The following is a 12,625-nucleotide window of genomic DNA, read 5'->3' on the forward strand; positions in this document are numbered from 1 at the left end:
AAAACACACGCCATCAAAGGGACTATGAAGCAAAATACTGTTAAACCACGAACTATGGCATATAACATCGATCCCACATCAGTAACATAAGAAGCCCCTGCAAGTGAAAAATGATAGACCTCCTCAGCATCAGGGCATCTGACCATAGTTAAATAGGCTCCATTTCACATTGCTACTCTCAGAATCTTAAAAGGGAGTAGCTTCTACTGCCTACCACAAGTTGGGTGCTTTGTGGAACCCTTTATTCGGTCCACCTGACTACACTGCAGACATTCCTCTATAGTTCTAGCCGAGTTCAGAGCTACAACTGCAGTGTCTTGGGAGACGAGTGGGTGAAGTGAGATTATACTTTGACTCTCTTACCCCCACGCAGATCAAATACAGCTACAGAAATCAAGACTGTCAGAAAAGCTGAATGGAAAAGAATCCAACACAGCATTTTTACAGAATGTCTCTTTAGCAATCATGCCTCAACTCACTGCTGACTACTGATAAACTATTTTACATAATTGGGTCATCTTGCCTAGCCAGAAGTTTTTTTCACTATCCAACGGTACTGATACAATTTAAGGTGTTAATGAAAAAAAGTGGAAACCAAAATCATTTGGTTCAACTGCTCTAGGAAAAAATATACAACAAGATAAAACTTCAAGTATAATCCGAGGATTTCATTTCATTATTTAGACTTTATTTTTCAGTGCAGCAATTATTTCCAGTTGGCACAGATTGAGACAGAATATAAAAGTACGCTTTACAGACTATAGCATTTCTGAATGAAAACTTTTCTCAAGAATCACAGAGCTCTTTCAGATCTAACAACTGAACATTTATTCTCCACTCTCTTGACCTAATATTTTTTTTCTGCCTCTTTAATTAGAATTAAGAGAATATAAAATTTAGGAAAACACCTAACTTTTATAAATGCCACTAAAAAAAAAAAAACCTCACATACCTATCTCCTTCTAATTTGGGTATATCTGAGCAACTGGAGGAGTCTTCCAGCCATGCCAAAGTTGGTCTCCTGGATTCAACTGCTGAGCTTGGCTCTCCCGACAGAATAAGCTGTTGTACAATTGCTGGATCATAGGCATTAATTTCAAACTTTAAGTGCACCTAAACAAATGAAAAGCCTAAGTTTAAAACTGATTTTTTTCCTCAACTACTAATCTATCACTTCAAAACTGAAACATACCTTCATAAGTTTGGAAACATCCCATATGCAGATCTTTCCTCGTTTTGTTGCAGCAGCTAGAAAATGAGGGCAGCTCCCCGACCCAAAGCAAGATATTCGGTCAGTTCCATCCGTACAAGGAAACTGTGCAGGACTTGTTGCGAGAGTGACTGACAACGGCACATTCTGTGTGTGCTCACCTTTCACAAATGGGCAGTTTGGGGAATGTCTCTCGTGTTCAGACCTTTACACAGATTAAGGAAGAAAAAGTTTACAGAACAACATTTAGCTGTTAAATCTGTAGATTAAAAGAGAACTCCAGGATCTTTCCTTTTTTAAAAAAACAATTAATTAGACTTTATTAAAAAGACTCAAATACCAAATCACTCCATCTGATCAAGATCACTAACATTCTACCACTCACTTTGGTAGCAGTTACTCTTCACTTGAATGGATTACATAGAAGGTCAGTCTCAAATGACACAGAACACTACAGTATAATTTATACTCTATTAACATACTGATAAAATTGTTTAAAGTTCTGATAATTCCTCATAGTTTCCTACAACTGTAAATAAATAACTACTCTGTTTCAGTTTAAAATTCTCCATAAAGGTACAACAGGTAATAATAATGTATTATATATTTGAAATTTGAGAAACAAATATATCTTAAATTAGATCTTAACACATGTACACACAGAATGGCAACTAAGCAGAGGTGATAGATATATTAATTGGCTTGATTGTGGTGGTCTTTTCAGAGTGTACATGTACCAAAACATCAAGTTATACACCTTAAATATATGTAATTTTTACATGTCAAAGATATCTCAATAAAGCAATTTTTAAATTATATATAATTATATGCATACTTATATTTATCAGTGGCCACAATATAAATGATATAGAGTAAAAACTCAACAAATGCCATTCGTAACACAAAAAATCTTTTAGTAAAGATCTGAAAGCAAAAAGATCTACAGAGTATGGATAAAGTGACCTAGATTAAGAACACACGTAGGTGAATAGGTGGCTCAGTCTGTTAAGCACCCGACTCTTGATTTCGGCTCATGATCTCATGATTTCTGGAATCGAGCCCCGCACTGGGCTCTGGGCTGAGAGCACATAGCCTGCTTGGGATTCTCTCTCTTCTTCTCTCTCTGCCCCTCCCTCTGCTCACTCCCTCTCTCAAAAATAAACTTAAAAAACAAACAAACAAAAAAAGATGCGCAAATACATCTTATACATTAACTACAGGACCAGACCAGATAAATAACCTCTAAACAAAATTTATTTTGGGGGGCACCTGAGTGACTCAGTTGAGCGTGGGTCTTCCACTCAGGTCATGATCTCATGCTACACGAGTTCGAGCCCTGCCTGGGCTCTGTGCTGACATCTCAGAACCTAGAGCCTGCTTCAGATTCTGTGTCTCCCCTCTCCCTGCCCCTCCCTGGCTCGTATGCTGTCTCTTCCCCTTCTCTCAAAAACAAATAAACACTAAAAGAAAAAGCTTAAAAAAATAATTTTCTCAAATATTGAAAGCAGGATCAACTTTTACACTGAAAAAATTACCTCTCCAACTTTGTGACTACTTTGTTTCTTTCTGGTTATTCTTTTTTTACTTTCACTAGCTGTAATTACACAGCATTATTTGAAATGCCAGGATGTTTCTACCAAAAAAAGTCTTTTTTTTTTTTCATTTCCATGGCAAAAAAATAAAAACTATACTTACAAAATATGCTATTCCTTGGGGTGTACATATTTCTTTATACAAGGTACCTACAACTTACCTATATCCATATGTAAATCCTAGATAATCTGTAATACACAGATGTCTTACATAATTGCTTTTACATGGCATCCCCCAAGCATATATTTCAACTGGATTCCCTCCAGCTAAATCCTAATATATTTTTCTCTTTCCTAAGTTTTAACTTTTTAATTAAAATGTTATTTACACAAGTAACACATGATTATAAAGCTAAATATCACTCAATTATAATATCCAATCCCAGTAATCTCTTTTCCCACCTCCAAATGACCACTTTTATGAGTTTAAGTGGTATATTTCTAAAATATTTTTATACATATAATATAGGGTTTTTTCATTTTAAAGAAAAAAGTACTATTATTATATGAATCATTCTACAACAGATCTTTTGATAAAATAGCATACCTAAAAGTTACTGAAGGTGATTAATAGAGAGCAAACTATTGATTCCTTTTATTTTTACTTGTTGGATAATAGATTTTATGAGTATACCATATTTTGTTTGGCTATTCCATCCTGACAGGTATTTAAGATGACTGCATGTTTACAACTGCAGCTTCCAACCATTTTTATGCCTCTTTGCATACAAGAGGAATTAGTTCTCTGGGGTAAATAAGTACAAGTAGAATTAACAGATAATAGGGTGTGCTCAATTTATTTTTTTAAAACTTCCATCTCCCTCCAAAGTAGTTCTACTGACTCCCACCATCAAAATGTAGAGTCCCATTCTCCACTTGTAAGTCTTCCTTCTTTTCCCCCTTAAAGATTCAGAAGGTACCTAGGCTCAGCTCCCCAGCTGTGCTCAATCTTATTTCCTCCTACCCATTTAGAACACTGTCCTCAGGCCATCAAAAATACTATCAATTGCTCAAATTTGAAGAATCCTGAATCCTTCCTTGGACAAAGAAGGGGTAGAATCTTTGATTCTGTGACCAAGCTGAAAATCTGAACCAATTCCCCACAATCAAAATATTTTTGAATAAACTTATATTCTATAAAATCATGACATAATTTTTCAGGTGGGTTAAATAACTGAGGATCAGCCTGAGAAACTAAAAGGACACATTAAAATGGTTTCTAGGGGTGCGTGGGTGGCTCAGTTAAGCATCCGACTCTTGATTTCAACTCAGGTCATGATCTCACAGTTCTTGTGTTCAAGCCCCACGTCAGGTTTTGTGCTAACAGTATGAAGCCTGCTTGGGATTCTCTCTCTGTCTCTGTCTCTCTCGGTCTCTCTCTCTCTCTCTCTCTCTCCACCCCTCTCCCACTCTTGCAATAAATTAACTAACTAAACAAATAAATAAAATGTTTCTAAGGGTGACTAGGTGGCTCAGTCGGTTAAGCATCCAACTCTAGATTTTGGTTCAGGTCATGATCTCATGGTTTGTGTGCCCCAGCCCCACCTCGGGTTCTGTCCTAAGAGTGTGGACCTGCTTCAGGTTCTCTCTCCCTCTCTCTCTGCGCCTCCCTTGTTCTTGCTCTTGCTCTCAAAATAAATAAATAAACTTTAAAACAAACAAATAAATTTAAAAAAATGGTTTTTAGGGGCACCTTGGTGGCTAAGTCGGTTAAGTGTCTGATTCCTGATTTTGGCTCAGGTCTTGATCTCATGGTTAGTGGGTTCAAGCCCTGCATCAGGCTCTGCGCTGATTGTGCAAAGCCTGCATGGGATTCTTTCTCTCCCCCCCCTCTCAAAAATGAACATTTTAAAAAATAACAAAATAAAATTGTTTCTATATCTTGGGGTGTCCAGGTGGCTCAGTTAAGCACCCGACTCTTGATTTTAACTCAGATCATGTCATGAGATCGAGCCCTGTGTTTAGTGCAATCTGCTTAAGATTCTCTCTCCCCTGCCCTCTCTGCCCCTGACCCACTCACATTCTCTCTCTCAAATTAAAAAAAAAAAAAAAAAAAAAATTTGTTTCTATACATATATAAATGGTTTCTAGGGGAAAAGACTGAGTTCCAAATAGAACTTTAACCTAAACTGGAAACTGCATGTGTTTGACTCGCAGTCCACAGATGTTTCATGCAGTATACCCCACTGCAAGCTGGAATCCATGCACACATTCCAATAAACTTTACCTAGTTCACCCCATTCACATCAGCTGATTAACATTCAGACACCTCAAACTAATTTTACTACAAAAGAAATGATGTATCTTAAAACCAAATCAAATCTTGGCTCTGTCACTTATTAGCCATATCCCCTTTGACAAATTTTATTTTCTGTATTTACATTGGGATAATTCCTATCTCACTGAGTGACTATAAGGATTAAGTTGGGACTATTCTCCATTCTCTCCTATAAAATGACGATAATAATATCTACTTCATAGGGCTAATGTGAGAATTAAACAAGTTAAAAATATATAAAGTGCATAGGATGGTATGTGGTAAGTGGCATTATATAAATACTTGTTATTATAATTATTATTTCTATTAATAGGACCTCAGTTATTCATAAAAATTAGGTTTTGATACATGCTCTCTAATGTTTAACCAAGTTCTTCCCTTATTCTTTTTTAAATTTATGTATTTATTTTGAGAGAGACAGTGCGAGCAGGGGAGGGGCAGAGAGAGTCCCAAGCAGGCTCCACACTGTCAGGGCAAAGACCGTGGCAGAACTCAAACCCACAAACTGTGAGATCATGACCTGAGCCAAAACTAAGAGTCAGCTGTTTCACCAACTGAGCCACCCAGGTGCCCCAAATACTTAACCAAGTACTAAAGTTTCATCCACTAGAATTCAAATTACCACAGACTCCCCAAAATTACTTCAAAGTTAAAAACGTAAACCGTAGGGTGCCTGGGTGGCTCAGTCAGTTAAAGCGTCCGACTTTGCTCAGGTCATGATCTCATGGTTGGTGAACCTGAGCCCCCACATCAGGCTCTCTGCTGTCAGAATAGGGCCCACTTCAGATCCTCTGTCCCCCTCTCTCTCTGGCCCTTCCCCACTCAAGCTCACTCTCTCTCTCTCTCCCTCTCTCTCTCTCTCTCTCTCAAAAATAAATAAACATTAAAAAAAAAACTTTAAAAAAATGTAAATCATAAGGCCATCCTCTATGGATTCCCTACTGATAGGCTGCCCTCAACAGACCAAGATTGAACTGCTGACGTTTATCATGCTGTATCAACTTACTTTGTCAAAGCCTTCTGGTTTCAGAGCCTAATTCTATTCCTTTGGCACTTCTCCCATGTAGATTTTAGGAAGTCAAAGACCTTGGCTACTATACGCCAACTGATGTGACAGAGCATAACACTCTCATTCTCTTAGGACTAAGGCAAAAATACAGATGGCAAAAAGGCAAAAATATTACTGTATCTAGACGAAATAAGGAAAGTTTAAAAGCCTACTTATAGGACTAACTTAGCCTATCACATCCAGAAAAATCAAAACTCACCAAGGTTCATCAGTAGGTTCCCAACAAACGAGACATACGCTACAAGTAAAACACATGGCTCTATCATCTCCAGATGAGGCAGGCTGCAAGTTTATAAAGAAGACAAAAAGCTTAATATTAAAATAACCTTTTAATAAAAACACTTCTTAAAAAGTTCATAATTTTAGGTAAAATACCATACTGAGGAAAAGACAATCTATACACTGGTCCCAAAAAGACAGGGAGTGCCCTAATGCTTAAACATTCGCTTTATTTGAAAAATCGTGTTTCATCAAAAAATGAGCACTAAATCAAACATGGAGGCACACACATACTCAATCTCTGATCTAGCATTTTCTAATTGTATTATTAAAGTATTTGAAATACAGCTAAATATATAAGGAAATAGAGTCTAATGGATTTTATTATTAAAAACTGAATATCATACAACACAAGAAAGCCAAGTAAAAAAGGAAAGCTAACTAGTGAACCTAATTTGTGTCATATTCTTCAAGACACATGAGACAAAATGCCATATATATAAAATGTACCAAAATCTGAACATATACGTCTGAAAACAAACATTAATATTTTTGAGCACTTACTCTACTTAGCACCTACTATGACTACAGATGTAGTAAATTTACTATATAGTTAAAAAATATATATCTGGTTTCTGAAAGAAAATAGTTATGAAGCATTAACTCAGCTGTTAGTTACTTGTAACAAATATTTTTTCCTTTTTGTACACAATTCAGGATATAGGAGATAGCCAGTCAGTATTATGATCAAATGTCCAAGAATGAAACAACTCACACAAATGCAAAAACAAAAGCACACAGCAAGGTTGCATAAAGTAAGTTTTTGAAAGAGTATTAAAATGTTGATGATTTTACTGAAGACTACAAAAGCATACTGAAAAACATGTTTTCTGAGTCTTTTTCACCTGATGATAAAATCCAGCTTGAGCCATGGGATCTGGTTGTGCCCATCTATAGCCTACATGAGGCCATGAGGTAAATGTCTCCCGTCTGTTAGCTTCACTATACATCAATGATCTAAAAGTAAACATACTTTATGTAATCGAAGGTAGGCATCAAATTATAGTGACGCTCCTATTTAACAATGAAGAAAAATTTTACTAAATTATCAACAAAAACTGGGAATGGACTAATGACCAAGTTCCAATCTGTATTTTAAACTAAAAATGATTACTTTTAGCAATTTCCCTTAAACGGTGTAGGCAAAAAGAAAAGATTGATGGCTACAACTGATAATTCCAGAGATAGATTAAATTAACGAATGTTGCAGAATTACCAAGCAGAGAACAGAAAATCTAGAAACGTAAAGATAGAGAACCATATGCTTTCATCATGTGCCAAGTTTTACATAAATGGATAAAACCACAACCGAAGGAACAGTGGTTTTATCTCAACCTTGTTGAAAAAGTATTTTCTGGTTTAAAAAAAATTTAAGTTGGGGCGCCTGGGTGGCGCAGTCGGTTAAGTGTCCGACTTCAGCCAGGTCACGATCTTGCGGTCTGTGAGTTCGAGCCCCGCGTCAGGCTCTGGGTTGATGGCTCAGAGCCTGGAGTCTGTTTCCGATTCTGTGTCTCCCTCTCTCTCTGCCCCTCCCCTGTTCATGCTCTGTCTCTCTCTGTCCCAAAAATAAATAAACATTGAAAAAAAAAATTAAAAAAAATTTAAGTAGAAAGCAGTTTTCCTTCTGTTCTTTCTCCAGAGAATTCCTTTTCCAGGGAAGCTATACCCTTCAGGGAATCATCAAAAAAGGAAATCTTCATATATGTTTTCATATTAAAATATATAGCTTGCTGTGACTAAACCTATAACCTAGGCTATGTTTTTAAGTGAGTTTTCTTTAATTTACTTTTTAAATTAAGCTCTATGCCCAAAGGGGGGCTCAAACTCACAACCTCAAAATCAAGAGTCACATGATCTACCAACCAAGCCAGCCAGGCACCCCAACCTAGACTATTTTTTTAAAGAATGATACCCAATTTAGAAAAAGTCTAAATGGCTTCAAGAAAGAAAGAACTGGTAAGCAAAGGTTATTCCTCCAAATACAAAAGTCCAAATGATAAGAGGAAGGGGGAAAAAGAGAGAAAGTGGTATAAAGGTCATCACAGTGAGACCAGAAAAATACTTTTCTCTAAATTCTTCCCTAAATTAGCACATAATTTCTTACAATATTGCCAGGGAATTTAGGTTTAACTCATAGTTGTGTTCTGGTTTAAAAAAAAAAACAAAACAAAAACAAAACAGGGGTGCCTGGGTGCCTCAGCTGGTTAAACATTTGGCTCTTGAATTCAGCTTAGGTCATGATCCCAGATGGGATTGAGCCCCACATTGTGTGGAAGCTGATTAAGGTTCTCTCTCCCTCTCTCTCTCTCCTCCTCTACCCCTCTTCACCGCTGGCTGGCTCTCACTCACTTTAAATTAGAAAAGAAAAGGGAAAAAAACAAAGTTGTTGGGTTAGAAAAGCCTTATCATTCACAGGCTATAAATGTCTTCAGGATTTGTGTCAGACAGAAAACTGTCCACTTACTTATATTACCAAACAAAAGAACAATAGCATCTAACAGACCCTGACTCAAACCTCCAACAGACCTAAGTTCATGAATGTCCTTATGAGGTTCCTAGATGCATTTTTACTGAAAAAAACAGCACAGACTACATCAAAATTAGTATTTTGAGACATTTAAACACCTCCAGAAACACTGAATATCCTATCCACTGAACGCATTTCCTAAAATAAGACATTTACCACAGCTTGCATGGATTTCTTTAGAAACCTAGCTACTGTTTGCAAAGAAAATAGCTCTGAAGGGCTGTTTTATAATCTCAAGATAGGCACAGCTCTAGGAAAAGAAATACTTATTCCAGGTACATATTTCCACCCCCCTCTCCAGACATAGTCTAAGGAATATTTTAATGACAGCCATACTACCTATTACCTAAAAGCTATTCAGATTATAAATGATAGTTTCTACATTTTACCCAAAAGACACAGATTGCAATACTGCTACAGAATATAAAAATCTTTCCCAAATGTTAACCAAAAGAAGTTATTTATATAATAGAATCACTCAACAAAAAAACAGGCAACTGATTAAGCAAAAGTCTCAAGTTTACCAAGACATAAGCTAATAAATATTGCAAACTAATGTAAGAGCCACACTTAATAGAAGTTAAAGCTAATTTATTCGGTAGTGCCTTTGTTAACATCAGCATGTACTATTTATAAATGTACTTCAGAAAAAAAGCATAGGAAGTTATAATTCACATCCAGTGAAAATGTGAAAATGTAAAATTTTCCCCATACATGGGAAGGCAAAGGTGAACTTATCAAAATTGCTAGATTTAATATTTCCTTATAGCATTTCTAAACTTCAGTACTTTTAGTAAGAACCTGATATATGTTATTTCAAATTTAACATTTAAATGAACATATTACTGACTTTTTAATTAGTATTACACAGAGTAGGACCTCAATGAATCTCTAGTGAAGAAAATACTGGCCACACCAAGATTTTTGTGAACTGCTTAAATCCAGGGGAGGAGGCACAGAAACTGTAATTCAATATCACCCTGATTTTTCAACTCTTCTCATTTTCTAAGTAGGAAATAATATATAGCTCTTCTACATGGATTCTGGCATGGCTTTTCAACTTATGAAAATTTATCTCAAAGGTCACAAAATTTCAACCAGGCAAAATTCTTCTTCTCTACTGAATAATTATATTTTTAAGTGGACTCAAATATTTACTATGTACAGAGCTGGAATTTTCAAAGTACAGTTTTATGGCCTCTTTAAATACCTCCCAGGCACCAAAAGAAATTATTTAATCGCAATTCAAATACTAATTCACTTCAGTATTTTGATATGAGAATCTGAATGGTTTTCAAAATTATTTTGAAATACATTCTCAATCATAATTAAATTTTTGTTATTCTTGGTTAATCAAAACCTAATCGGTTCAATTTCACTGTCACATCTCTTCATAAGCAAGGTTATACCTGTCCACAGAACGGCCTGGCCCCACTCCAAGTTCTGGACGAGCACTAGGTAAGAGGTAAGACAATCTGTCCATCACTGAGGACGCCACAGGTAAGGCAGCAACATTTTGATTTATTTTCTTGAGTTCATTCACAATGGCACTGGCAATGGACTTCAACACATGATGAGGAAGATGAAATGTAACTGTGGCCCACTGAAATAAATTGGGAATGAAAGCAAAGAAAAATGTATTCAACAGTTTAAACCAAAACTATAACTTATACATTACAAAATAAAGAACTATTTATCAGTTTCAGGTCAGTTTACTCTATTAACTCAACATTTAAAGCAGAAACTTGCAATTATAGAAAAAAATGAAACCTCAATTAGAAAAAGTTTAGAACCTGATGGTAGCACATCTTCTTACGTATGCATCAACAATTGAGGATAACAAAAATCATCTGTTGTTTTTCATATTCCTCCAGCACATTTACAATGTTAAGCACAAACTAGGCACTCAAACATCTCCACTCATAAGAACATACTTGTGTATATACTTGTGAACATACTTGTATATATAATACTTGTGTGTGTGTATATGTATGTGTGTGTGTGTATGTGTGTGTATATATATATATATACTTGTACAGTGTATCACTACTTGGCATATGAGGATTTACTTCAGTTTAGCAGACTCTTATGTATTTGTTGTCAGTTAATTCAGTGAAGCAACTAAAAGCACAAATGTTGTAGTTACACAGACTTGGATTCCAAGACCATCTTCATCATCAACTATGTGACCCTGATCAAATTAACTTCATTCTCCTGCTTCTGTGATATGGGGAAAAACAAATACCTACTCACGTAATGTTCTTAAGAAAATTCAAGTGAGAATTGGTACAATCTTTAATACAGTAAGCATTCAACAAATATTAACTATAATTATTTAACATAACAATTATTTTAAAAGTTAGAAAGCGAAGATGCTCAATATTATCCTTCCAGAGAAATAAGTCTATAAAACCATTTCATTTTTATATCCTATCCTTGCTCACCTATGGTTTCCACTGCGTCTAGTACATTCTAGGCAGCCTACTAAATTATTACTTATCTAACTAGAAAAACTTGTGGACACAGACACGACTTAAATTGCTAAAAAGAGAGACAGAAAGAAATTGAAAGCCTCTTACTTTGTTTCTAGAACTAACCCATTCATAGGTCCAGAGCCTCTTGCTTGAATCCCCTTGAGAAAGGATACTACAATATTGTCCCACTTCACTGTAAATCATACTTCAAGCCTTCCCCAAAAGCACCTGTAGACGACATTCACTACAGTCACTGTCCATGAGGAAATAGAAAATATTATGATCTTTCAGGCACTACAAAGCAGTGGCACTGAACTAATTTAAAACATCACTGTGGTCCACTAGTGAAAGTGGGGATTTGTGGTGGTCAAGTGATTAATGGAGCTTTTTCCCAAAGTTGTCTCAGTGAGCTCTGTGGATCCCCGTACCTGTGTTGTAGTTATTTGTCCCATTACCAAATGCATAATAGGAAGAGATATAAAACAGACAACTAGAAAAATTTCCACATTGTTTCTCTGGTCCTCTCTAAAAAGTAGTAAAGGAACAAAGGCCAAGCAGAAGCACCTAGAACTTCCATTCTCTAGAAAGCTACTAAACCAGAACAATACCACATTCTTGAGGAAATCTCTGAGATTAATGCCACTATAAGAGACCTGATAGATACAGGGGAAGTCAAACTATCTCACCTTCATTTAACTTCATTTTCATTTATCTCACCTTCATTAATTGGCCTGTTTGGCCAATGCAAAATGTAAATGGATCTGAAAGAAAAACTGTGGATTATAAACTATCAGGTGACTTCAATTGCAGCTGCTGTTCCAGATGACGTTTCTTTACTACAGAAGTCAACAAATCCCTTGATATCTGGTAGGCAGTTACAGTTTTGTGAAATACTCTTTCTTTATACCAATTTTTAAGGACCATCCAAAAGTAAACTGCTTTTATATGGCAGTAACACCCAAGCTTCAGTCTTACCCTGGGACTGTATCTCATGCTCTTTAGCGTATCTAATCTGCAGAAATCTTGATGAACTTAACATCCTGCAGACCACCACACTGGTCTACTACATCATGCTGGAACACACTATAGCATGACGGTGATTGGTCTGCATGAGGAGAAAGTAGCAAGGAACTTACATGCCTTAGTAAGACACACGCAAGCCAGAGAGGATCAATAAAGCCAGAAAAACTCAGAGT

The 12,625-nt window shown here is 36.1% G+C and overlaps 1 protein-coding gene across 26 annotated transcripts in view; it reads right to left on the reverse strand.

Annotated features, from left to right (window-relative positions):
• Window positions 1-12,625, reverse strand: part of BIRC6 (baculoviral IAP repeat containing 6) — a 225,639-nt gene that overhangs the window by 180,452 nt on the left and 32,562 nt on the right. For all 26 annotated transcript variants that reach the window (XR_006292783.1, XM_043553219.1, XM_043553244.1 and 23 more), the window contains exons 4-8: window positions 10,365-10,558; window positions 7,274-7,385; window positions 6,349-6,431; window positions 1,193-1,415; window positions 953-1,113 (exon numbers count right to left, since the gene is read on the reverse strand). Coding sequence is in view for 25 of the 26 variants with exons in the window: in XM_043553219.1 (XP_043409154.1) it covers window positions 953-1,113; window positions 1,193-1,415; window positions 6,349-6,431; window positions 7,274-7,385; window positions 10,365-10,558 (773 nt within the window). In the remaining variant the exon portion in view is untranslated. The remainder of the gene's footprint in view (window positions 1-952; window positions 1,114-1,192; window positions 1,416-6,348; window positions 6,432-7,273; window positions 7,386-10,364; window positions 10,559-12,625) is intronic.

Source organism: Prionailurus bengalensis, chromosome A3, assembly GCF_016509475.1.
Source record: "Prionailurus bengalensis isolate Pbe53 chromosome A3, Fcat_Pben_1.1_paternal_pri, whole genome shotgun sequence".
Taxonomy (NCBI): Eukaryota; Metazoa; Chordata; class Mammalia; order Carnivora; family Felidae; genus Prionailurus; species Prionailurus bengalensis.